This window comes from Mauremys reevesii, linkage group 2, assembly GCF_016161935.1.
Source record: "Mauremys reevesii isolate NIE-2019 linkage group 2, ASM1616193v1, whole genome shotgun sequence".
Lineage (NCBI taxonomy): Eukaryota > Metazoa > Chordata > Testudines > Geoemydidae > Mauremys > Mauremys reevesii.
This window is the reverse complement of record NC_052624.1, coordinates 41,817,121-41,844,677: the sequence shown is the minus strand read 5'-3', so window position 1 is coordinate 41,844,677 and position 27,557 is coordinate 41,817,121. Positions and strand designations below refer to the sequence as shown.

The following is a 27,557-nucleotide window of genomic DNA, read 5'->3' as shown; positions in this document are numbered from 1 at the left end:
TGAGGCATCTGTTCAGGCACAGCTGCGCTCCGGCCGTAGGAATTACGATATCTTTGAGCAGATAGCAAGGGACATGCTGGATAGGGGCCATCAACGGGACGCACTACAATGCAGGGTGAAAGTTAAAGAGCTGCGGAGTGCCTATTACAAAGCCCGCGAGGGTAATCACCGATCCGGAGCTGCTCCCACGACCTGCCGTTTTTACAGGGAGATGGACAAGATACTTGGGGGTGACCCCACTGCCAATCCCAGGGTAACGATGGACACTTCTGAGCAGGCTGGGGGACAGGAGGAGGAGGAGGCTGCGGGGGAGAGAAACCGCGAGTGAAGCTCCTGGGATGGGGGAAGAAACCGCAGATTCCCTGGAGGCATGCAGCCAGGAGCTCTTCTCAAGCCAGGAGGAAAGTACCCAATCGCAGCAGCCAGCAGTTGCAGAAGGACAAGCAGAGGAGCGGGGTACCGGTAAGCGGCTTTTATTTTCTGGGTGGAAATGTTTCTGGAGAGGAAGGGGGGTTATGGATGCATGCATGGCAGCGTCTAGATGTGGAATAGCCCGTTGATGTGGTCTATCACGTCGCGGTAATCTGCTTCAGTTATCTCAGCAAAAGCTTCATCCAGAGCGTGGGCAATATGCCTGCGCAGGTTTATAGGCAGAGCCACTGTGTCCCTTGTCCCAGTGACGGTGACGCGTCCGCGCCACTCTTCGGCCGGGGGGGGGACCATTTCTGAACACAGGCACGCCGCATAGGGTCCCGGGCGGAATCCACATTGCTCTAAAAGAGCCCCCCGCTGTTCCCTAGTGACTCGCAGTAGGGAAACATCTTCCAGGATTAAGTCCTGTGAAAAATGTTGGGAGACTCTTTAGTGAAGAGATAGGGAGATAAGATCACCCCTGCATCTGCATCTTCACTCAACCCCTCTAGCACTCCAGATTACCCGAAGCAACCAGCTCCCCTCTCACTCAAGCCCCTCTTCTCCCTATATAAGTAAACACTCCTCACTCACCATTTCGTGGCTTCTGTTGTGTTTTCCTTTTGGGATAAAGAATGCAAGTGAGAACTTGCAAGTGAGAACTCCCTCAGTGTAACAATTCATGTCTGGAGATAGTGGATACAATGCTGCCCGTGTTAAATGTTGTCATTTCTGTGTCTACAGTGACCTTGACTGGACTGCCCAGATGTTCAACATCACAGAGGCTTCAAAATTTGAGAAAAAATCCCCGAAAGAGCAAAGAGGACATGCTGAAAACTGTTCTTCAGCACTCTGCTACAGAGAGAAAAGAATTGAAGGAGTGGTGAGAGAAAGAAAGCAGGACCCGCCAGAGAAATGCAGTGGCCAAGAGGAAAAGCACGGAGCGGCTGCTAAGCATCCTGGAGCGCCAAGCGGAGTCTATAGAGTCACTCGTTGCCATGCAAGCAGAGCACTACCGTGCTACTCCCCCACCCGCCCGTCCTTTGTGCCTTGTGCCCCAATGTCAGCTCAAACCACCTTTCCCCAGCATCCAGGCTCTTACCACCACCAGCTGCCTCCAACACCTGTACGTTCCCCAACCAGCCCTGATACCTACCACCACCCTTACCCTCTGCATTCAACCCCATCACCATGCAGTATATGAACCCTGAAGTGCAGGATTCATTAAACAGCAATCCAGACATGGCATATGCAAACTTGTGACTGTACAGTTCACCAACCCACACCATTGCCCTCTTGTGTTAATGAAATGTTGTGTGTCTGTCTGTCTGTCAAGGAAGTTTTTTTCTTTTCAATAAAACAATTCTTGACTTTGAAAACAGTCTTTATTATAGCAGATAGTGAAAGATACCTTAGCCCAGTAAAGAAAGAGGCACTGCAAATGATATTATTATTATGGATAATAGAATAACAGTGTAAGCAGTGCAATTCACTCCCATGCAAGGCAGCAAACATTACTGTTGGCTTTCAGCCTCAAATTCTTCCCTCAAGGCATCCCTAATCCTTGAAGCCCTGTGCTGGGCCTCTCTATTAGCCCTGCTCTCTGGCTGTGCATATTCAGCCTCCAGGACTTGAACCTCGGTGGTCCATGCCTCACTGAATGTTTCACCCTTCCCTTCACAAATATTATGGAGGGTACAGCAAGCGCTTATCACCGCTGGGATGCTGCTTTCCCCAAGTCTAGCTTCCCATACAAACATCTCCAGCGAGCCTTTAAACGCCCAAAAGCACACTCCACAGTCATTCTGCACCGGCTCAGCCTGTAGTTGAACCGGTCCTTGCTCCTGTCAAGCTTCCCTGTATAGGGTTTCATGAGCCAAGGCAGTAACGGGTATGCGGGTCTCCAAGGATCACAGTGGGCATTTCGACATCCCCTACTGTGATCTTCCTGTCTGGGAAAAAGTCCTGCCTGCATCTTCCTGAACAGGCCACTGTTCAAAGATGCGTGCATCATGCACCTTTCCAGGCCAGCCTGTGTAAATGTCAATGAAACGCCTGCGGTGATCCACAAGCGCCTGGAGAACCATAGAGAAATACCCCTTACGATTAACGTACTCTGATGCCAGGTGGGGGGGGGCCAGAATAGGAATATGCGTCCCAACTATCGCCCCTCCACAGTTAGGGAACCCCATTTGTGCAAAGCCCTCCACCATGGCCTGCACGCTCCCGAGTCACGGTCTTTCTTAGCAGGATGCGATTAATTGCCTTGCAAACTTGCATCAAAACGATTCCCACGGTCGACTTTCCCACACCAAACTGGTTCCCGACCGACCGGTAGCTGTCTGGATTTGCCATCTTCCAGATTGCAATAGCCACCCGCTTTTCCACCGTCAGGGCAGCTCTCAATCTTGTGTCCTTGCGCCGCAGAGTGGGGGCGAGCTCAGCACACAGTCCCATGAAAGTGGCTTTTCTCATACGAAAGTTCTGCAGCCACTGCTCATCATCCCAGACTTCCATGACGATGTGATCCCACCACTCAGTGCTTGTTTCCCGAGCCCAAAAGCGGCGTTCAACGGTGCTGAGCATTTCCGTGAATGCCGCAAGCACTGTAGTGTCACACGCGGCAGACAAATCCATATTGATATAATCGTCGGACTCCTCACTGTCACTTTGGAGCTGAAGAAATAGCTCGACTGCCAAACGTGTTGTGCTGGTGACACTCATCAGCAGAGTCCTCAGCAGATCGGGCTCCATTTGCCACAGAAATCGCGATTCACAGAGAGTAACAGAAAGACACTCACAATGGCGCCAAACGCTGCCGGAAAGAGTGAATGCTGGGATGTGAAGCGATGCACCACGGGGCGCTGGCAAACAGGAAGCGGAATGACCCGCACACTTCCTTCCCCTTCCCACAATACTCAGCGCCAAAATGGGACGAGGTGCTCTGTGGGATAGCTGCCCACAATGCACCTCTCAATACAGCGCTGGAAAGTGCTGCAAGTGTGGCCACACTGCAGCGCTGGTAGCTGTCAGTGTGGCCACACTCCAGCGCTGGCCCTTACACAGCTGCATGAGCAGCGCTGTAACTCCCAGCGCTGCAACTTGTAAGTGTAGCCAAGCCCTTAGTCAAACACAACTTGTTACTGGACTCAGTACAGGAGTAACTGCATGAAATTCTATGATGTTATACAGGAGGTCAGACTAGATGATTTAATAGACTCTTCTGGCCTGAAAACTCTGAAACCTACCGGCCCTTCTGCACACACTTTATCAAAGTTCTCCCCTCTGTGTGGATATTTGGTGCAGTAATTGGTCATGTCAGGATTACAGACCATTAACCTTGCTTATGGAGAGGTAGAAAGCACCAATTTATACAGAAATTCTATGCAGAATTTCATGAAGAAACTTCCATTCTTTTGAAAACAAGAGTCTTATACAAATCCTTAGGAATGCTTAAATATGGGTGTCATTAGTGATCAGCACAAACAACAGCAACAATTGCTCAATTAATTTTAAAAATGTTCTCATAAATATCACCTTCTTTACTTATTTTATATGTCAGAATCACAGTGAAAAAGGGTAATGGATTACATCAATGGAGTACACGTCATTTCAATAATGGTAAACCATGCATCTTACTCATTACATGCAGTTATGTCTGATCACAGAAAGGCCTGGTCTGCCCTGAGGGGGAATCAATCTAAGATATGCAACTTCAGCTACGAGAATAGTGTAGCTGAAGTTGACCTATCTTAGATTGACTTACTTCGCGTCGCACGGGATCGATGGCCGCTGCTCCCCTGTCGACTCCGCTTCCATGTCTCGCCCTGGTGGAGTTCCGGAGTCGATGGGGAGTGCGTTCGGGGATCGATGTATCGCGTCTAGACGAGATGTGATGCATTGATCCCTGATAGATTGATCACTACCCACCGATCCGGGGGGTAGTGTAGAAATACCCAAAGACTCAAAAATGTGACTGTTGGCTATTTCCATCAGAGATTTTTGTGCATGATAGCACATAAGTTGAAAGAAAACAAGATGTATTTTGGTGGATGCATCTCAAAGTAGTGACCTGTGTCTTCTCAAATGCCATCTGCTGACTATTCAGACAAAACTGAAATGTCCCTGTCCTGGAAAAAAACTTTCATCTGCCCTCTCTGTAGCACTTTTCCATGTAACTTGAATATAGCACTAATACTGTTTCAAATATTGATCTGGTCAATGGAAGTTATCAAAGTTATTTGCATACAGTAGAATTTATTAAAGAAAGGTACTGTCATTATTGGTACAAAGATGTCTGGATAACAGGCAACACTAGGAACCAGTTTGTAATTTTCCACTAAGGGTTGGCATTTTTGTGATGGAATTTTGGAATTAAAAGGTAACAGAGATGGAGATATTCTAGCCACAGATACAGTTATCCAAATTCCATTAAAGTATATCAAGCCACATTGCTGCTATACGAGTCCCACAGCAACACAAAAGATACTAGCTGTTTCAATTAATTGTACTGCTTAGAAATAGGGTAGTTTTTCTTTAAGTAGTTTGTGAGCACTCTAATGGTTTTCAGTTTTCTGTATTTTAGAAGCCATCAGAAACTATTCAGAGCAGCAGCATGCATTAAGCCTTATATGTTTGCATATAATTAATAAAAATGATTATTCAGGAGCCAACTAAGCCGAAAGTGTCATCTTAGTCTTTTTGTTGTGTAAAAAGCAGAGCACACACTTCTAATCATACCAAATGTTTTAAAATCTGTAACACAATTAAACAAATTTTGGTTAATTTCACCATTTTTCCTGTTCTTAATTAATCTAACAAACCAAAGTTCCTACAGATTTCTTCATTTGTAACTATCATTTAATTTCTGTGAAAACATTGCACCTGGACTTGCTATTTGATTGACTATTGCTGTTGATTTTTACATGAATATTGCATGTTAACTAACAAAGAAAACAGAACATAAAACTGAGATAAAATATTTGTGACACTAAAATAAAGGTTAACCTCTGAGGCGAGCATATTATCATTTCTTCATAATGAACTAAAGGTGGCAGGGACTTATCATTTGGGGAGACTCAATATCAGGGGTGAAAGTAAGTAACCTAAAGGACTTACTGGTCCGCCGGGCGGCTGGGCAAGGGCGGGGGGTGGCTCTGGGTGCCTGGAAGGGACAAGGCCTCAGGCGGAAGGGGTGGGGATGGGGTCAGACTCCCCCAGACAGCCCTTCAGTGCTGCCCAGCCTGCACTGCCCAGGCTCCAGCGGTGATTTAAAAGGCCCGGGGCTTTGGCCACTATTGGGAGCTCCAGGCCCTTTTAAATCGCCAGGCCCTGGGGCAGCTCTCCCCTCCCCTGGTCAACGGCCCTGCCGGTATGGTGCTTAAAGCACTACCGCGGCAGAGCTTTAACGTCAGCTGTGTACTGGCCCTTACCGGCAGCCACTTTCTTACCGGTATGCTGTACTGGCTTACTTTCACCTCTGCTCAATATATATTTTGTCATATAGCCTGTCAAAACCCAGCTCCTTATTCAAGCCCTGTGTACAATATGGAAGTGGGATGGGGCTGGAACATGTGACAGCACATTGCTTAAGAACACAGCTTCAGGTCAATGAGTCCCAGCACCTTCAAAACAGTCTGATGGTGGCAGGTCCCTAGCCTCTGTTTGTCAGAGGGTGGAGATGGATGGCAGGAGAGAGATCACTTGGTCATTACCTGTTAGGTTCACTTCCTCTGGGACACCTGGCATTGGCCACTGTCGGTAGACAGAATACTGGGCTGGATGGACCTTTGGTCTGACCCCGTATGCCCGTTTTTATTTAGGGAAATCCCAGTCTTATTTTGTTGCAGTCAGGTGAAACCCAGCTCTTGACATATATATATATAAGCACATGGAGGAGAGGAAGGTGATCAAGAACAGTCAACATGGATTCACCAAGTCATGCCTGACCAACCTGATTGCCTTCTATGATGAGATAACTGGCTCTGTGGATATTGGTCAAGCAATGGATGTGATATATCTTGACTTTAGCAAAGCTTTTGATATGATCTCCCACAGTATTCTTGCCAGCAAGACCTCCTGAGGTCTCTTCCAGCCCTAATATTCTATGATTCCTATTATTTCATTATTTAACACATAATTAATTAGAGAGACAAGGTGGATGAGGTAATATCTTTTATTGGCCCAACTTCTGCTGCTGAGAGAGAAGTTGTTTTGAGCCACACAGAGCTCTTCTTCAGGTCAGACATGACTACAAGTACCCTGCATACAAATAATTAATTAGTCATTTAAATTTTTATCAGGTTCAACTGCATTAATTTGATGAAAGAAAGAATCAAAATCACTGTCTGCCTGTGTAAGGGCCTTCTCTGACTGTGACAATCTGAGGCCCCGTTCTTAAGCTAAGGCCTTTGGCTAAGCAGTGGGAGGAGCCATAAGCTGGAAAGCATATGGTCACGTCATCACATATTTCAAACCAGTCATATTGAAATAAGGCAATCTGGGGCTGTTAGAAAGGTGATCTGATCTATCATCGCCAGCTAAAGGGAAGAGCCTAGAAGATGTAAAAGAAAATTTAGTTTGATAGTTTTCTGTTTGGTAAGGACTCACTTATCAATAGACATAGTTGGGAAACCCTTATGTCTGTGTAGCTGTAGTTGTGAAATCCTCACTTCTGTATTGTTTTGTCATTATAGTTCCCACTTTGCATGGTCTCTGTCTGGTTCTGTGATTGTTTCTGTCTGCTGTATAATTAATTTTGTTGGGTGTAAACTAATTAAGGTGGTGAGATATAATTGATTAGCTAATCATGTTACAGTATGTTAGGATTGGTTAGGTAAATTTCAGTAAAATGATTGGTTAAGGTATAGCTGAGAATATTACTATATAGATTAGGGGCAAACAGGAAGTAAGTTGGGATTCGAAAATAAGGAAAAAGGAACTTGGATTTAACTTGCTGGAAGTTCACCCCAATAAACATCTAATTGCGCCTTTGGACTTGGGGTATTGTTGCTCTCTGTTCATGCGAGAAGGACCAGGGAAGTGGTAGGGTGAAGGAATAAGCCCTCTAACAGTCCCTCCCTCATAGAATATTTGGTAACGTCCTGTAACTTTTAAGTTAAGAATCGTGCTTAGAATAACTGTAGGACCGTCCAATAAGGAGTTGAGTTGTTCCTTAAAAGTAAAGATTTGAGCGCAATACTGTGATTGTGTGAAAGGGCTTTTGGCAGGGATCATTAGTGAGATAAAGGAAGTAGAGACGGCTGGAAAAAAAACCCTTGGCTGCTCACTTGAGACAGGAGAAAACCAACAGGTTAGAGACATAGGTAACGAAGAAGGGGAAATGCCCCGGGAAAGGGGGTGCTTTAGAGGTGAGAATCCCCTGATTGAAGCAAGTCTGAACTTTGAACAATACTGCACAACCTTTAAGCCACGGGGTAGCGCAAAGGATGTGGCTGCTGCATGGGCATTATTTTATCCATGTTTGGACATGGCTGAAATGGTAAAGAGAAGGCAGGAACTGGAGCTAGAGAAAAAGCAGTTACAACAGCGTTTGAACAAATGTGAAATATTTGGGTGTGAATTTATAGCAGAAAAACTTAAAATGGTGACTGTACTTAGAAATATGCAAGAGGAGAGAGACATGGCCAGCAGCGATGCAGAACAATATAGGAAAGACTCAACATACTCAAAAATTTTGTTAGAAGTAAGAGCAGCAACTTGCTTCCTTGTAGATGAGAATAAGGCAGCCAAGGCAGCAGCAAACCCTCAGAGGCAGAGATTAGTAAATTGTGTGCCCAATTTAGCACCCATAAGGGGGTGGTAGCAGCTGTAAGGTTGAGAGAAGATTGTGATTAGGCACCCCCTGGGAAAATAGAGAGACCCCCTGATGCTGACCCCCAAGCCCCATTCAACCCTGATTGGCCACACATGCAGAATGTCGCCCCTGTTTCCACAAGGGAGGTTAAACCGTAGTGGCAGGAGCCAATCTTCTCATGATGGAACTGGTCATGGACATAGTAAGATGGTCTCCTAGTCAGGCCAAGGTTATTGCCGAGAGACTGGGGCCACTGAACCGTGTCACTGCCGTGGCATGGCTGACTTGCATTTGGCAAATGTACCCCTCTGCTGACGGCATGGACTTAACCCAATCGGCTCAGTTATCTGCCTCTCCTTGTGATGCAGATGCTCTGGACGTAGGCAAAGGTTCTTGGGAGCAGACTGCCGCTGAACCCCGGGAGTGGATGATAAGTGCTCTCAAAATATTACTGCCTGCTTCTTTCCTCAAGAAACTATATATAATGGAAAAGCAGAAACCAGGAGTGGCCCCTTATGCTTACCTACTTTGAAAAAAGATGCTGGCAACTCGCTCTGATTCATTACCCCAGACAGAAGAGAATGGGATTATCACTTCCCATTATCAGGGACCTGAATTAGTACAGAGCACTTATGCATGACTAAATTCTCAGACAAAAATGACCATGGGAGCTGTGGATATAGAACACCTAACCTGGAATGGACTAGTGGCAAAAATTAAACAGGCAGGAGGATTTGCTGAGAGAGACTGGTGTCTTAAAAAGACAAATCAGCAAAAAGACTACCTCAGAGCCAGTACAGGCTGTCACATTTGCAACTAATGGTCCTCACCCTGCCAGTCGCCCTCCCAATTATAATCCCCCTACCTCCCAAAACTCTGGACAGCCCCGACCCAAGGAGACCTTTAGGAACATGATTTGGGAGGAGCTGGTGAACTTAGGGGAGGATATTGGAAAATATGATTGCCAGCCCCTCAGCATCCTGATTAATGCTTTGTTGCAGGTCATGCGGAGAACCGAGTTAATGCAGGGAGCCTCCCACTCTTGGCCCACTGCCCCAGTACTCTCACAGGCCCACTCCCTGTCAAAACCAGATCCAGGCCCCCTCTTCTGAGTGGAGGCACTTGAGAGAGTCAGATGATCAGTAGGGGTGCCCGATTCCCCGTGGGTCTCCCCAGCTGATCACAAGACTTCAATGCAACATCTGGGGGAGACCCACTGTGAGGAACCCTGTGGGGAACCCAGAGGTATGAGCCCAATTGCTAGTGGACACCAGAGCATCAGCAAACATTCTAAGTCCTTGGTGGATCTCCGGAGGGAGACCCACTGATAAACAGGTTATCAAGGAAAGAACTGGGGACACCTGGGCGACTCACACAAAGGGGCATCAGAAAAATCACTCAGAAGAAGCACACTGGAACAACAGAGCTGATGCCTTAGCCAAAGTTGCTGCTACTAGAAACCACATTAGACACACACACCAGATAGACCAAACAGAGGCAGTAACTACCCAGGAAAAAACTTTAGGCAAAAGGAATAAATAACTTGGATTTAAGTACCTTTCGAGATGGGGATACAGAAATCCGGTCCTTAACCAAGACAGGGAAAGATCCCACAGGAAAATTCAGAATTGAGCAGGTTGGAGACATATAGTGGGCAGTGGATGCAGGTGGTCAAAGGCACTGGATAGTCCCCAGTCAGGTACAGAAGGGACCTGATTCAGTTTGTGCATGAGCAAGGGCATAGAGGAAAACAGAGTACTTTAAATTGGGTTAAAGATACAGGATGGTGGCCAGGCATGAAAGCGGATATAGATCAGTGGTGCAATAATTGTCTGCAGTGCACCATGGTTAATGCTGATCGCCAGGTTCAAAAAAATGCATTGGGACACCAAAGAAAGAGGGTCCCTGGTTCCAGATTCAGATAGATCACATAGTACCTTTACCCACTGCCAGTAGAGGGAATAAATACTGCCTGGTAATAGTAGATCCCTTCTGCAAATGGGTAGAAGCCATCCCTAATAAAACCAACACTGTCTCTGTCACTGATAAGCAGCTCTTTAACATAGTTTTCTCAAGAATGGAATTCCCAGAGTAACTGATTCAGATTTGGGAATCCCATTTTGTGGGAGATGTTATGCAAGAGCTATGTAAGGCTTTAAGCAATGTTTCCACATAGCTGGACACTCTGAGTCCTCACGACAAGTTGAACGAACCAATCACACACTAAAGGAAGCTTTGAAAAAACAAGTGAAGAGCTCAGGGAGAGATTGGGATGAAAAGCTACCTCGAAGAGCCTCTAAGGTGATACATGGGTACACTCCCTTTGAAGTTATGACTGGAAGGCAAATGCGCATGCCTGAAAGTTGGTGGTTGGGAGTGGAATTGCCTAGTGCCTGCAAAGGGAAGGTGGGAACAGATGAATGGATACAAACCTTAGTAGAGATGACAGCTGCTTTACACAAGCAAATGGCAGCACAGCTAGGCATAGTACAGAAAAACATGGACAAAAAACTAGGCTGGGTAAAACCTCCTTTAATATGGGAATTAGGCCAACCAGTAATGAACAGAAGGTTTTCAGCGGAGGAGCACTCTTTGACATACACCTGGGATGGCCTCTGCTTTATTGTGAATTGGGCCAGCTCCAGTGTTTATCAGGTAGAAATCCTGAATGGAAAAAATGGGAAACCCTGGTGGAAATGGTTTCATTCCTCACAGCTCAAAGAGTGGAAGGGTAAACCACCTGACCCACAAGAAATAGTAAAATTGTCTTCTCCATCCTGCCAACCACTCTTCAATGGCTTGTGGCCATTGGAAAGTACGCTTCGGGTGGGATTGTCAGTGCCTATCCTGATGTTGAGGCAGGAAAAGGACAGAGAAGTCCTCAACTTGTATATACAGGAGAAGTGTGGAAGTTTGTTCTCTCTTCTCTGGCCCCTCACAGGTCCCGAACATGAGCCATGACATCCCATCGTGACCCAGCACCCTGCTGTTCATAAGTGTCTGGAGTTTATGTTGTCCAGGCTCTATGCTGAACCTGTGATCCCTCTGAGCCTGTGGAGGTGCTTGCCAGCTGGAGCCCAGGAATTAAAATTGCATGGATTCTATGGGAATGGTAGCAACCCTGCAGCGTCACTATCAGTTCTATGCTGTTGGCAACTCCTTGGGTTGCCCCTGAGAAAGCGTTGCCAATTGCAATCAGAGTGCCATGGGGGAGTCACTTTGTTATGAAACTAAGATCACACCAGATTCCATCTCATTCTTCTGTAAGCCATTGTGGTCTTGAAAGGAATGTACACCATCAAACACAACCAGTGACAGCCTCCTGGGAAGCAGAAGGTGCAGGATAGTTTTGGTTTCCTCCGCTGTTTGGGGAGCAACCATGGCCCTACATGTCATCATTGTCGTCTGATCACAAACCTCATTCCCCTCTGATGTTTAAGAGCCCCAATTTCAGGTCCACATGTGTTGAAATTGGATCGACAAGAACATTTGGTTCTTCAACCTCAGACTTCTCTGAAGGAGGTTCAAATCCACTTAGAAGGCATGAATATCTTCTCACATTGCACCTGTATGCACTCCCTTGATTGGAACTGGCCATAAGGGTTGGGATGAATGGGTAAGAATATGGCAAGGGGCCAACCATGTAAATAGAGTAAAAAAGAAATTAAGTGATTGGATTGCAGCTGTAGGAACAAGAATCTCTTTAGCTGATGCTGCAAACATAGAAGTTCTGGCTAATAAACTATCATATGCCACCAAAAATATAGGAAAGATGGGAACCCCATGAACAGCATCTTTAAAACAGTTAAGTGAGGAATAGCAGTTAATAAGTAAGGTATTTCCTGGGTGCGAAAGACTCATAGAAAAAGATGAAGAGTTAATGATGTCTGCTGTACAGTCCCTCCAGAATAATGTCTCATTGACCTCAGCATCTGAGCAAGCTCAGGCTCTCACCCAGAATGTAATCATGGGAATGATTTGGCAAGCCATAGCAGGACAAATTCCCATGCAGGCAATCAATGATTTGGCCCCATGTAACGGAGGAAGAATTAATCCTCTGCCATTTTCTAGGAATTAATGTGTGACCTCATCTGCAGTAACATTGTCATGTTGCTCTGCCCTTTTTTGGATGATGTTAAGCTTCCAGTTGATTATCCATGTTCTCTTACCGCTGTGGGTCATGTCCACGCTCCCAATGAGATTCTTCCACGACTTCTCTTTTTCTGTTTTTCCTCCTTTAGTGCAGAGACCAGCTCTTTGCCGGAGGGGTCTGTTTTGAACTTTGCATCCCAATCCAATATCTCAGATGTTAGTCCGGGCACATAATTTGTTCTGCAGCCTTGTGGAATATACTTCATCAATACAGTATGCATTGCATTGACATACCTGTCATAATTTTCTGGTATTGGTTTGATCTTACAACAGCATCAAAGTCACTGGTGAATCCCTTCTATTCACTTTCTTACAATTTAAGCAGTGCCAAAATGGTACTGAGTTTGGCATTATGGCTGTAAATGTGGAATTGGACCCAAACAAAGTTTGTTACATGAATAGCTATCTTATTGCTGACAAATGCCTGATCAGGGTTGTAATCCCATTTCTATCTGCACTTGTTGAAAGAACTGGGGATCTTAGAACAGTGAATTAAGATCAAATGGTGTATATCTGCCCACAATTCAACTAGCTCACTATTTTCATCAGTTATGCCATAGCCCCATTTGATGCTGTGACTGTTAAAGTCAGTGATGATTAAGGCTAAGATTTTGTCACGGATATTTTTAGTAAAAGTCAGGGAGAGGTCATGGGCAATAATGAAAAATTCACAGAAGCCCGTGACCTGTCCCTGACTTTTACTAAAAATATCCGTGACAAAATTGGGAGCCTGGGCAGCTGCAGGCGGACTGGAAACTCCAAGGTCCTCCTCTGCTGGTGGCTCTGAGCTGTGGGGGTTCCCCTTGCTGCTCGTGATGTCCTAGAGTTCCGGAGGTCCCCCTGCCACCCACGGCAGCCATGTTACCTGTCACCTCTGTGTTCTTGTGGAACCAAGGTGCAGTATCCAGCCTGTCTGACTTATGAAGAACACCCACCCAAGCCTCTGCTTCAACCAAAACCAGTCAGAAGAAAGACTTACAAAAAGCAATGAAAAGGCAGTGAGACACACACCTAAACACCCCTGGACAAGGGTGACAGGATTAAGGAAACTCCCCTAGTCTCATTTGCATCGAAGATGAGACAGGGAGGCATCTCCATTAGCATACAGAATGGAGAACAGAGATTCCTAGGCAAGAACTGCACTGAACTCTGGGACCAGAAAAGCAGGGAAGCACTGCATGATGGGGATCTCTGCTCCAGATGTTAATGAACCCGCCTGCACACACCCAGCTCAGTAGTTATCAGACCAATTCTAGTAATGAATCCTTGATTGGTATCCAAAATACTGAAGCTGACTAATTGCAATGTGAGCTCCCTGGAAGGAACACCGCCCATAGCCAGGAATGATCAGTTCCTATTGTCTAACCTGAACAAAACAACTTTGGTATACTCCCTTGAGCCACCAGTTTACCCATAAACAAATCTAGTGTTCTCCCTTGAACCATTGTTGTTTCCCTACAAAAAACCCCTATCCACGCGCAAGTAAGTGTTCTAATGCCTGGATCTAAAATCTGTATCAGTTCCATTGGGACTTCATCTTCTCCTGACTGATTGTGCTGGGGGCTCTGCCTGTCTCCAGCAGTCTGGACCTTCAGCTATCATGACCACCTGGGAACCCCACTGGTTCAAGCTTCACGGAGTGGTGAGAACCCAACTCTCTCTCTACTCTAGGTATAGCTTTCTAATCCTGACTTGTGTGATCAGGTATAGTTTTCTAAACCTGATTTTTGTAATCAGATTTAAGCTAGATTTAATATTATAACTGTTTTGTTTGTTTGGCTCTCCTTGCATGGTTATTACCTGGCAATAAATAACTTTTATGGTTATACTGGTTGCTTCCTTCCCTCTCTCTCTCTCTCTTTCTCTCTGGTTTTTGGCTTCCCCATTTGTTCTGAAGCAACACTCCTCTTACCTAAGCTAAAGATCCCTGTAGCGCCCAAAAATCTTGTGGGGTTCGCTCATCAAGTGGCTTACTACCAGAACAATTGTAATGTGAAAGTGGGGATAGGGATGTGCCGAATCTGTGGCATAGGACAGTGGAAGCTTAGAAGTACTGTTCAACCGAGCCTTCTGAGTCCAGGGGCATATAAGGGTGGCAGCTTAAAAGTGCTGCTTGCCCCAGCCTATCCAAGCTTACTCTATTCCGGTGCAGTGCCCATGGCATATAAGGGCGAAAGTTTGGAAGAGCTGCTTGACCCAGCCTGCTGAGTCAGGGACATATAAGAGGTCAGCTTGGTAGTGCTGATTCACCTCGTCCACTCAGGTGTGTGTGTGTGTGTGTGTGTGTGTGTGTGTGTGTGTGTGTGTGTGTGTGTGTGTGTGTGTGTGTGTGTGTGTGTGTGAGAGAGAGAGAGCGAGAGATTCTGGGGCTTGAGGAACCCAGCCCTGGGGCACCTAGGCCCTGCAGGATAGCTCCACTGGGAGGGAACTTGTAGAAGGGAGAAGTAGAGCTCTGTATGAAAACACAAGTGAAACAAGCAGTATACTGATAGAATTAAAGAACAACCCCCCATTCCCCAGAAGAGTAGCCCTAATAAATGAGCCCATCCCAAAGTAACAGGCAAATCTGGTAACAGCCGGGAGCTCCGAGGGTCCCCTGCAGCAGCCAGGAGCAGCGGGGTTCACTCTTGCTGCCTGCGGTGCCTAGGAGTGGCAGGTATCACCCCTGCCACTCACAGCAGCCAGGAGCTCTGGGGGTCCCGCTGCTGCCCACAAAGGCAGAGAGCTCCAGGGGTCCCCCTGCCACCCATGGCAGACGGGAACTGTGGGGGGGTCCGCCTGCAATGGCAGGGGACCCTGTAGCTTCCATCCGGCGCTGGCTGAAGTCACGGAGGTCTTTGGAAGTCACAGATTCTGTGACTTGTGTGACTAAATTGCAGCCTTAATTATGATCACTGGCATTTGTCATGTTCAAGATTATGTGGATGTGACCAAAAGCACTCGTATATTCACACCCTGCACACTCTTGTAATAATCTTTGTACAAAATATGCCAGGTGAGCTATCATTTGAAAACTAATATCTCATTGGTCAAATAATATCATGGTGAAATGTATGTAGCAATAGTATGTGTAAAGTTATGAAATTCCCCCTATATGATGTTATTAGTATCTGTTAAAAACCACACAGCCCTGCCTGGACAAAAGTTGTTAAACAGGTCTATCCTAAGCAAAGGAGTGTGTGTTTGCCTCATGTTACGCTATGTAGAGCATGAGTACCAACCTTAGGGCAGATTGCAGGCAAAACTATCAGTTGGGACTAGTCAGTCAATTCATACTCCCTTGCATCAGACACCTACAAAAGGTAAGTGTAGTTTAATAAATTCCCTACTGTTCCCAAAATAAAAGCACTCTAAATAATACCCCATAGAAATAGTTCACTCCCAACCTCCTGTGTATGAGCTGTTTGAAACCAACATTTGCTCAGTATTAGCAGCCACTGCCAAAGTTTATCCATTCCTGCTCCTGTCTCCATGGAAACTGAAATAGTTGGTAGAAATGGGGTAAGAGGCTTTAATATAATCACCTTCTTGATTTTGCTTCTGTCAGTCTGAGACAGGTATAGCAGGTGGCGGTGGGGAGAAGACTGGGGCTCTCTTGTGGCTATCAGCTGTGCTCGTTGGCTGGGGTTTTCCATAATGTGCAAGTTCCTAAACTCCACAGAGTATTGAATTTCCTAGAAGTGGTGGAGAGAAATGTAGGGAGAATAATGGAAAAACTCTTACACATTTTAAAACAAACAAAACAGGTACAGGTTAAAATAGTTAAACTTGGATGCCTTAAGTCAAGCATCAAAATCCACAGCCGCTTGACCATTTTGACCATTAATTTTAAATGTTCTTACACTTAAATTCTTCTTCTTTGTTGTCTTCATTTATTTCTTACATAGTTACAGTGAAAAGAAAAAAATATAAAATCAGTAACAGCAACTTGTATTTCTGAGATGATTATTGGCTTTCGGCCATTAGCCACATCACATACTGGAAAATATGAGATTATTACACATAAATGTAGGGTGTTACTGCTAGTTCTCTTTATTGCACTGTTTCAGCACCTGGATGATATATGTTGTAATTTCTCTGTTAACTAAAGATATTATTTTACTTAAATCATGTGACAGTCTTCTATATTATTATCTCTGTGTATGTAATGTGTACTTTTAAAATGCCTTGGAGTAAGACCAAATTATGATTCTGACCCCCATATATCTCTGTCATGTGCTTCGTATTATATGGGTCACTCCACATTTGTTTGCTATTTGAGGATGCTCTGCTTTTCCACCACTTGTTGCATTCCCATTTGTGGTGCCATTTGTGAGCATTCTGGCTCCTCCCCTACACTACCTAGACAGGATTTAAAGAGAGGTGCAGTGTCACCTGAACACCATCTCCTTCTCTTCCTGGGTAGGCTAATCTTGCTCCAACTGCTTGTCAGCGCACCTCTGGGCTTGTTGCTGCTTCATGCTGCACACTGAAAATAAAGGAAATCCCCAGGCTGCAGTGTACGGGCATTCAAGTCATCTTGCTAATTGAGGTATGATTGGGTTAAGGGAAACCAGAGGGTGACAAATCTGAGAAATGACTGAGCAGAAGGCAGAGAGCAGGGTGAAAGCCCATGACTGGAAGATTTATCTGAAGTGTCTAGTATTGCAATGGTAAGACAGTGGAAGGACTCTGACTAATGTGGTGTCTTAATCACCTGTAAACTGAGTGCTGGGGCAGCACAACTTCAATCAGTTGGAAGAAGCAGCATATTGCCCTTTGTCTTCAGGAGAGGGCCCTGGCTGATCATTGGGGCTGGAGCGAGGCGTTTCCCTGAGGGAGGGGACACAGTTGTGGGGGTATGTGATCAGTTTGTGGGGAGGTTAAAGTAGTGTCCCCTTCAGGAGGTGATGACTGGGAGAGGCAATCAGTTGGGAGGCTGAAGGAGGTAGCAACTACTCTGGTTTCTTTATATGAAAATAGAATACATAATACCAAATATGCAGGTATGTGCATTTAATGCAGAAAGATCCCAGGGGACTTTCCCAGCACGCTGTCTTCCAGTAGTTAGCTGTGCAGTAGCTATTCTGCAGCCTACAGCAGCAGTTTGTATCTCCCTGACTCCCAGCTAATGTTTTATTTCTGTTAACTTTCTCTTGGCTTTGCCTTTTTCTGGTTCCTGTTGAGGTGGCCCATCCTCAGAAATAGTAATGGAAAAGAATTAATAATCTTGTCAATTTAAACATACATGAAAGTCAAGATAACTGAGGCCTTCTGTCACACTCTGGGCAGATTTTTCCACTGCCATGTGTTCAAGGTGGATGTAAAATGCCACCATTCTGATTTGGGTGCACTTGGTGAAAATGTAAATGTCTGCATGAGTTGCACATGGTGCAATGCCATGGAGAAGCAAGACATGTATATATCGGATTGTATTAACAGTTTCAACAAATTAGAAATTGAATTTTGGTTTGCCAAAATTCTTTACTATTCAGTTGTCATAAATATTAATATGAGCAAAGCTTAAGTCCAAATGTTTGTGGGAAATAATTTTGGGCCTTTAATAGCTATACAATTATTGTCTCTGGCAACGAGGAAGTAAGATAGCAGCCATCTTACAGTTTTTTTTGTCTGAATGGTTTGTGGGTGGAAGAGGAAACATGATAAGAAAGAGGGACAGAACTGAGGGGAGAATAAAAGAAGAAAGACTGACATGGGGAGGTGGAGAAAGGGGAATATGGGAACTGGAAGAAACAGGGAGGAGATGAAGGAAAGACAAAGAAGGAAGAGAATGATGGAAACAGGAATGGGAAGACTCACTCCCCAGGGAGAAGATCTCACAGGTCACCACTTCTGTGAGAGGCAGCTGAAATCCTCAGGGAAAAGGGTATTTGGCACTGTGCACTTGCCATTGCACTTGTCTAGCTCCAGGCCCTGATGAAGGATGCTGCCCCTCAACAGCAACAGCAGGCATGGCACCTTGTCTGAGGGAAGCAGTGTAGATCCTCTGAAGAGAGAGAGCATACTGCAGGCAAGGCTCCACTTTATCCTGTGTCATCAGAGAAAATCTGGCTGCTGTTCTTTCAGAGTTCATTTGGGGCTACTAAGAGTAGTGGACCCTGGAGGAAGAAACTCCTTGGGTGGGAGACAGTCATCAAGGGTGAAAACAGTCCTCCTCCTCCATCAACATACCTTCCTGCCTAGTGGGGAATGCTGTTGCCTCACACCTGGAAGCCTCCTTTCCCTGAGGTGATCCAGGTCACAATCGTCTTCTTCTGCCTCTTCCTCCTTGGAGTCGGAGCATGCTAGCCAAGTGTGCAGGAAACACACTGTGTTTTTGTTAGATTGCTCATCTATAAATCATTTATAACATCTAATCTTCCTTTCAGACCCCTGTTTAATGGAACTTCAAAAGAGATGATTATGAGGATGTTCCACCCCCCAATGTCTTCTTGTAATTTCCTTTTTAAGGCGGTGTAGCCCCACAGTAATTTTTCCCCACTGCCAGTGTGTGTTTTTCTACAGTTTGTTATAGAAACATAGGGTGACCAGATGTCCCGATTTTATAGGGACAGTCCCAATATTTGGGGCTTTTTCATATATAGACTCCTATTATACCCCACCCCCGTCCTGATTTTTCACACTTGCTATCTGGTCACCCTAACTTTAGTAGAACTAGCAGCAGGGCAGCACAAACCTGCCAACTAGGATTCCATCACAGTATGCAGCCAGTCACTCCAGAGTCAAAATTACACTAATGACCTGCCAAATTGCAGATCTCAAACTGTGATTGAATTGCTTTATGGGAAAAGGCTAGAAGGAACTTAGAATGCCTTTGTTTACTTAACTGACACCGATCATTAGTTCATAAATGCTGGCAATACGGTGCAGAATGGAAGCAAATCATGCTGGGGTGGGTTTACTGCACAACAGAGTGGCTCAAGGCAAAATGCTGAGAGCTTAGGAAAAGAGTCAGAAAGTACAGTTATTGAATAAAATAGCTCCCATAGTTTAGAATAATAGCAATAAAGAGATAGATGAGTTTGGCATGATCATGAGGCTTTTGTCTTACTCATCACTCTACCACTGACTTGTGTTCCCACCTTTGTAAAGAACTTACAGATCTTTGGATGGAAGATTATTATTGGATTATTATTTAAAACCTCAGAAACCCAGTGTGAGGAGGAGACTAGTAATAGTCCTATTTCACAGCTGGAGGAATAGGTACAGACAGGACTAGTGACTTGCCCCAAACCACACAGCAAGTCAGTGGCAGCGCTGAGATGGGCTCTCAGGAATTCCTGCTTCCTGTGCCCTTAGGATATATGAAGCCTTTTATCACTGGAAGAGTCTGAGTCTTTGAAACAACATTTATGCCAGAATAAGGAATGCTATGCATACCAGTTTGGTTTAAAAGATGGCAGCAGTTCAGGCTAGTTCCCATTGCGACTGAATGAGTTTGCCCATCCAAATTGGAAACTCTGTGTGTTGGAGCTGTAGATATGGGTGGATGTGTTAGTTGTTTTCTGATTAGAAGCCATATGCTTCCATAATGCTTCACAAACCTAAAAAAAGGTCCCAGTCCCATGGATCTTACAGTCTAGCAAAACAGAGAAGCAAAGACTTTCTAAACCACTATGTTGGCAGTGAGGTGACAAAACAGGAAGAGGGGAAAATGTGTTTAAACTGATTTTTACGCTTGTTTGTTATAGCTTTGTTTTGTTTTAAATCCATTCAGGATCAGGTGTAAGCTCTCTGGGGGCACACATTGTGTGGACAAGGGCCGGCACAATGGGACCCAACCTGGTAGAGGCTTTTAGGAGCTACTGTAGCATGAAAGTTAAAAAGTGTAGGAGTGACAGAGATTAGTGGTGGAATTACAGAGCAAAGAAGTGTGGGTTGGAGGTGGAGAGTGAGGTTTTCAAGTGTGCGTGGAGGAGTGAGGCTGTTCCAGATATCAGAGTTTGATGGATTCTCTGCTTTCCAAAGCAGCTTCAGCAGGCTGCAGAATATGGGACCTTTAATATCTTGTCATCTGATTGCTATCTGTGTCCCTCTCACACTTCAGTTCTAACATTATAGCAACTGATATGCCTTCCAAATCATTAGAATCAGAGATTCAAGTTGACCTGAAAATGTTTTTTAATTGCCCTTGTGCTCTTTTAAATTTCTCAAGAGTGTAGAAAAAAGGCTAAAACATTTTGTCAGTGTATTCCCTGCTTAATTTTTACCTTAGAAATATCAGGATTAAGTCTGATCGTTCCTAATTTTTGGTGGAAGGCTCATTAAGAATTCTCAGATCTGGACTGGGAGCTCTTTCACCTCTTAAATCATTAGGACAGGCAGTGCTGAATTTTTAACTTTATTCCACATGCTTATTTGACATAGAAGAATAAGTGTTAAGAAAGGGAACAAAAGGCAAAGTTTTAAATAATCTGACTAAAATCACTTCCCAGCCTGCTGGAATTTTTTTTAAAAAATAAAAGGACTTTTTTTTTCAACAGGCAGGTGATACAGTGCTAGCAGTTTTGACGATAGAAAACATGTCTGTTTCAAACTAAATGAAGTCTAGAACCACACTCAAAACCCCCCCAAAAACCACAGAACAATTGAATGAGATTTCTTTTTGTTTTCCTCAAGAATGGAGAAGGTTGCTGCTTGTCTATACAGAAGGCCTAATGCGCTTTATAGGCTGATTTGCTTCCCCTGGGGTGGAAGTAGCGCTACCCATTTTGCACGATGGGGGAAACTCTTTGACAACTCAACAGAAGGTCAGTAATTTTTGTGTATGACAAGTACAATTTAATAAAGATGTGCCAGCTAGACAGGATACTAACATGCAGAGTAGTAAGATCTTAAACAGAATATTCTCAGCCCTGGTAAAGAGAGCTGAGTTATCTTTCTAATAATGTTCTTACCATGGCTCCCTCCTGCAAAGTGCTTAATACCTCCATTGGGATGTTGAGTTCCCTCAACTCCTATGCCACCGCAAAGCAGGTCCCAAGTTCTTGGGTTCAAAACATGAATATATCTACCTTCAATTAAATTTCTCTCTCAAAGCTAAAACAGGCTTGACTGTTTTAGAAACAGATCTGTTAAATGGGTCTGCAATACAGTAACATGTTTGATTATATTTTAAAAAATGTACATGCAGCAAAACTGCTCAAAAAGGAACATTTAAAATTCATTTCAGTATGCTGGGAAGCTGCAGACCCTTTTCCTGTGCAGAATGAATTGCAGTTAGCTACACTTCTCTGCATGATTCTACATTCCCTGTATCAAAACCAATGTCACACAATGGCTTTGTAACAGTAAAATGGCATTTAGTTACAGAGTGAAGTCATTCCCATGGCTATCATGTTGTATCAGCTCTGGAAAAGGTTCATACTTGCACTTTTTGAAGGAGAGAAGCCATGGCTATTTTCCAGACCTTTCACAAAGAAAAGAGAATAATCTGGCATTACATGAGAGCATTAGCATTAAAATAAAACCAGTCCCCCAAACTCTGAATACCTCCAGTGAATTGCTGTGCCAGTCACATCCAATCTTCCTTGAAGTAAAAAAAGAGTCTTCTGTTTAGACGGAAATACTTCCAGAAAAGCTACTGGGAGAGGGGGGCCGCAGAACAATTCCAGCTACTGTTGAGTAAAATTCAGAGAGCAGCATGCGCTTTCAGAACTGTCTTAACTGTGCTCAAAAAAGTTATAAAAGGCCTGACCCTGTATTTTTGTCCTGCTACCTATTGTATTATGTGGTGGCTTATTTTAAGTACAATACTTTTAGTTCTTGGTGTGTGTGACCCCCCTGCTTCCATGTGACCTTGAAGGACACGTCCTATGAACAGGAGAATGAAAAAACAGTAACATTTTTACAATCTATCCCGTTGTTCAGTTGCCCTATACAACAGTGGGGTAAAAATGCAGGGATGGTCCTTTGAAGACCAAGCTTCTGAAAGGAACATACAACCATGTCAATAAATTTCACGATTCCAAATTCTACTAGGGGTAATAAGTGAAAAGCCTGCAAAGAAAAAAAGATTGCAAAGGGTGTGCAAAAGAGTTGCCAATAGAGTTTAGGATTCTAGCGGGATAGTATTTTATAGAGAACATTCATACTTCAACTAAGATGCTGATTATTATTTATATTACAATAATACCTAGAAGCCCCACCTAAGATCAGGGGCTTATGTGCTGGGTTGCTGTCAAGAGCCCTAGTAAGAAACAGTCCCTGCCTCAAAGATCTTACAATCCAAATAAACTGGGCAAATAATAGTTGGGAATAAAAAAATTAATACCAAGCTCTTGAGTGAAGCCCACAGGGTTAAAATTTCGACCACAGGGTTAAAATTTCACCTAATCTTTATCCTCGCTAATGTAAAAACCTTCCTTTATGTAACTGGCTGTTAATATTTGCTTTCTGCAGAATAAATAAAAACTGTGTGGTTAATTTCTGTTTTGGTAATCTAAAGGCATGAATTTTAGAGTGACCTGAAATGACTATAATTTTCTTTTCCCCTCTAGTTTATTCTATAAGGTTTCCTGGAAGAGGCTCTCGTGTTAATGAACCTTTTGCAAAAGACATGAAAACTATCGTTAATGACATTATTGGTGGTTTGCTTCAAGACTTGCAAGAGAAACCTTTTGCATTTTTTGGTCACAGGTAAAAAAATCTTTTTAAATATGTGGCAAAGGAGCCTAAAATCTGTGGCTGGATACTTAGGCTTTATCTACACTGGCACTTTTGTTGTTAAAACTTTTGTCACTCAGGGGTGTGAAAAAACAACAAAAGTTATATCGACGAAAAGCACCAGTGTGGACAGCGCTTTGTCGGTGGGAACCATGCTCCCAGCGATGAAACTACCACCCCTTGTTGGAGGTGGTTTTATTTTGATAAAGAGCAGGTACACAATGCACCTTACAACGGTGTGGCTACAGCGGCACAGCTGCGCCCTTGTAAGGTGCACAGTGTAGACAGTGACTTCCTTAGCTCTTTCCCCCAGGGCAGAGTGCTGGCCTGGCTGAAACAGAATCAGAGGGTAGATCTACACTACAAGTGCTACAGCAGCACATTTGTAGACACTAGAACTATGAAAGAGTTTTTTCCATTGTGACTGATATTCAATTTGTGATCCACTATAACACCCAGATCCTTTTCTGGAGTACTACCATCTAGCCAGTTATTCTTTATTATGTATTTGTTCAATATCCTCTTGTTGAAACTAAGTACTGTGCTTAGTTATTACCTAGACTCTGACCTTCCTTTTTTTAAAAGAAATGGTGGCTAAACTGGGTGCACTTCATGAGCATATGCATGGAAGGAGACTATTTGATATAGACCAATCCAGCTGGGGCTGTGGTATAGCCAAGTGGTATGTAGTGTCTGTCATTTCTGTGAAACAGTCTGATGTTACCAGTAGAAAAATCTGCTCAGTACTTTTGAAACCATCAACCACAAGGAGCTGTTTGTCCTACTAGGATTGTTCCAGAGTAGATCTACTTGCAGATGTGGAGCTTGGGTGATTACACACCTATCCTGAAATCACTTATATATGGATTCTAGTGGTGATCAATTGTTATCTTTGTTGTTCAGTGTACAAGTGGAGCCACTCAGTGAACTGATATGATACCCACCCTGAGATATCTGCAGTATGCCCAGATCTACAGTACTGTGTCCCCACAACACAGTAGTGCCTTTCCTGCCTAGCTGAGTTTGCAAGGATGGATGTGGGACAAGTGGATGAGGCTCAGTGCACATAAGACTGAGCTATTGCTTCTGGATAGTGGAAAACTTCTGGAGTATATTTCTTCTTCAGTAGCTCTCTCTCTTAATGGGATTTACAGAACTGGATTCATGACTGAGCAGTCAGTTATGACCATAAGTGGAATATGGAGGCCCATATTGTGGGGGAGGTCAAAAGTGCTTTTTTCCATTTTCAAAATATTGGAAGTTTACTTGTTCTGAATGGTGATCTCTCCCTAGTAATCCACACCTCTGTGTTTTATTGCAAGGAACTGCTTTGGGATATCCTTGAAAGCCAACTGTCAGCGAGTATATATTACAGCGCTTACGCCTGTCAAAGCACATATAACATAAAGCCTTAACTAATAAATGACCACTCTCTGGGCTGCACAGTGTTCAGACTTATCTCTGAGAGTGACATGTGAAACAAACAGAATTGGAACTGCCCACTGTCTCACCCTGCAGGCCAGATCCTCTGCTGGTGTACAATGGCACAGTGCCATTGCGGCAGAGTACTTTCAGTCAACAACCTGTCTTTAGAATGCCTGCCACACTACAGGCTAAAGTACATCAGTGGCACTAATGTGTGTGTGGGGGGGTAAGTTCTGAGATCTGTTTGCTTATGGCCATGATCTCTCTCTTGTATTTATATGGCCCCCATCATTGTAGAACTTCATAATCTTTACTCTATTCAACCTCACAATACCCCTGTGAGTCAAGGACATGCTACTAGCCCCATTTTACAGAGGGAGAATGAACACACAGGGAGACTAAATGACTAGGTCAAGATCACAATGTAAGTCTGTGGCAGAACAGGGACTTGCGCTCAGGCTAAGCTAATGCCCTAACCACTAGACCATCCTTTCACTGTTGCTTTTTTGAAATTCTTGTTATGTATATTGGTCAGGGTCAGAACCTTTCAGGTACAGATACCTTCTAAATAAGTGTATTAGTGTAATAATCATTACTTAGATTATGACTGTTTACTCTTAATAGTAATGTTGCTGCTTACACTAATAATGGAAGAGCAAATGGATTTTGAAGGTTACTTAGTTTTCAAGGAATATTCAAAACATTCATTCATATTGTAAGCAAAGTGGAACAGTGAAAGAAGCAGAAGTGCTGTACTAGGTCTGATCTGCAATCTGATTTCTCTTTTACATGGGAATTGACTAACATCATTACTCATTAAAGTTACTTCTCGTAATTAGAGACCTATAACACACTGCACCAAAGTACCATTTTATGGTTTCTAAGAATGTTTACCACAGTAATTGCACCTTACTAGAGTTGGGATTCTAACTGTGTTTAAATGTGTTCTGCAAGATATGTTTTTAGTCAGATTAATTTGGCTTCTCTTTTAAATGCAGTTTTGGATCATATGTTAGTTTTGCGGTTGCAGTACACTTGAAAAAAAAATATGGATTACAACCATTGCATCTTTTTATATCAAGCGCAGGTGCCCCACATGTAAGTGATATAATCTTTGATAATATGAAATAAAATAGTATTTAGCTATACAACCATCATGTATAAAGTACTTGCTTTGGCCTTCCAAAGTGCAGCTGACTCTACCCTAGCATGCAGAGTTTAGTAAAGTCTATAGAGAAAAGACAACCACTGCACATGAGGATTCATGCATGTATAGTCCATTATCTGTGAGGAGCTTAAATTGAGGTTGTTAGAGCATCTCACATTACCTGTTACGGTGATGCACTTACTAGGTCAGATAGGCATCCAGGCAAAACCCAGCTACCCTTCCTCCCAGAAATGGAAGTGTACATCACCCTCCTAACACACAGCACCCTCTCCTGGAACTCCTGCTCAGTCCTTGGTACCTTTGCCCTCTCCTTAATTCCCAATCCCATTCTTTGGTGGCTTTGCCTCTTTCCTCACCACTCCAGAGTTCCTGGTGGTTCTGCCACTCTTCTCAGGGGACCAGCAGGGATTTGGCTATTTTCCCCAGGCTGCTGCTTCTCATGCACCGCCTACTGCATCTCCCTACAGGCCATTTAGAAACAGTGTTTTTGGATGACGTCTCATCCCTCCATGAAAACAATGTTTCCTGCAAGGTTTCTGGGCCTGTGGGTCCCTCAAGCACCACTGCAGCTGAATTTATGTCTACAGTTCTGCTTCGCTTTCTGATAAAGACATTATTTTGGTAGTTTGGTTTCAGCATTTAGAATAAAAAATTCACACCAAAAATTGAATAGCTTTTATATTTCTGTCTCCCTCACACGCTACATTTTCAGAAACTATTGTCTAGCAGCAAGAGACAGACACAAAGCTTTAGCAATGCCTTTTGTTATAATCCACTGAATAACCAGTACAGCGTGTTCTATGGAAGTGTTAGGGCAGCCTCTTTTCCACTCCAAGATTATCATCTCTATAAAGATTGTGTGACTTCTGAAACCAACCAGCCACTAAATCATAATGCAACTATTATATTGGGGACAGGGGAAAACACCACAGGTTAGATGTTCTTTAAAGGTTCTTTCCTAAGACTTAAATCTTTTAGGTACAATTGTTTACAGTGTATTTTATGAAACACCTAATATATTTTATATGATGCTTTCAGACAACACTTTGTTATCCTCTCCACACGGTAAAAGACCAAGGCGAAGAAGAAATTATCAAAGAGCTACAGTCTCTTGGAGGTACTCCTCCTGCATTTCTGCAGGACAAAAATTTTATGAAACGCTACATTCCTGCATTAAAAGCAGATCTGGCAGTTGTTCAGTCCTTTCTGTAAGTAGTACAGTTTTACAGTATATTCTGAGACTAAGACTATTCATTCATAGTCTAAAATAGAACATTCACCTGTACTGAGACCTATCACACAAGGATCTCCCATTTTTGTCCCTGAATCTTTGTTTCCATGATAAAAGCATTTGTGTAATAGAAACAACAGCATAATTAAAGATCCAGCCTAGAATCTTAAAGGTAGAACAACTCCTTCTCCTTCAGTTCTTCCCCATCCAATTTATAGTAAGTAAATAGCAGGTTGCAGTCTGCACTAAAGAGTGCATTGGCAAAGTGTTTTATTATGTTTTAGAGGGGGAAGAGAGATATTTTGTGTGTGGAGGGGGAACCTAGAATGGAAAGATTTAAGCTCTCCTTTATATTCACAGCTTACAGGAACTGGTAATGGATGGTCTCTCTTGTGGTCTTACATGCTTTGGTGGGTCTGAAGATTTGCCATTTGATTTAGAAGGTAACTAATAGCGTGCTTTGCCTCTAATATTTAGCTATACTTCTGTTGAATCAGATTAATGAGCAGCTCTGTCCATAATCTCATTTTAATCAATATGGAAATATGAAGGATTCTTGCACTATATGAGCCAGAATGATTCATAAGGAATTAGAAAGATTTCAATAATCTTGAAACAAGTTGCATAAAACAATTACACAAGCTGATATTTCTCTCATGCTTTACATATTTAATTCTCTTTCAGCATGG

General features: G+C 43.7%; 1 protein-coding gene across 1 annotated transcript; it reads left to right on the top strand.

The window, feature by feature from the left end:
• The first annotated feature begins 16,784 nt into the window (after nt 1–16,784).
• Nucleotides 16,785–27,319, top strand: OLAH (oleoyl-ACP hydrolase). The gene is made up of 6 exons (XM_039522511.1): nt 16,785–16,910; nt 20,999–21,129; nt 22,879–23,017; nt 25,468–25,567; nt 26,676–26,845; nt 27,229–27,319. The coding sequence occupies exons 2-6, from the start codon at nt 21,000–21,002 to the stop codon at nt 27,317–27,319; spliced, it is 630 nt and encodes a 209-aa protein (XP_039378445.1). The 5' UTR covers nt 16,785–16,910; nt 20,999.
• Nucleotides 27,320–27,557: the final 238 nt, after the last annotated feature.

Coding starts and splice junctions, on each gene's coding strand:
- OLAH (XM_039522511.1), top strand. CDS start 21,000: ATGGAGAAGGTTGCTGCTTGTCTATACAGAAGGCCTAATGCGCTTTAT. Junction 21,130..22,878: donor CTTTGACAACTCAACAGAAG/GTCAGTAATTTT, acceptor TTTCCCCTCTAG/TTTATTCTATAAGGTTTCCT. Junction 25,568..26,675: donor CAAGCGCAGGTGCCCCACAT/GTAAGTGATATA, acceptor TGATGCTTTCAG/ACAACACTTTGTTATCCTCT.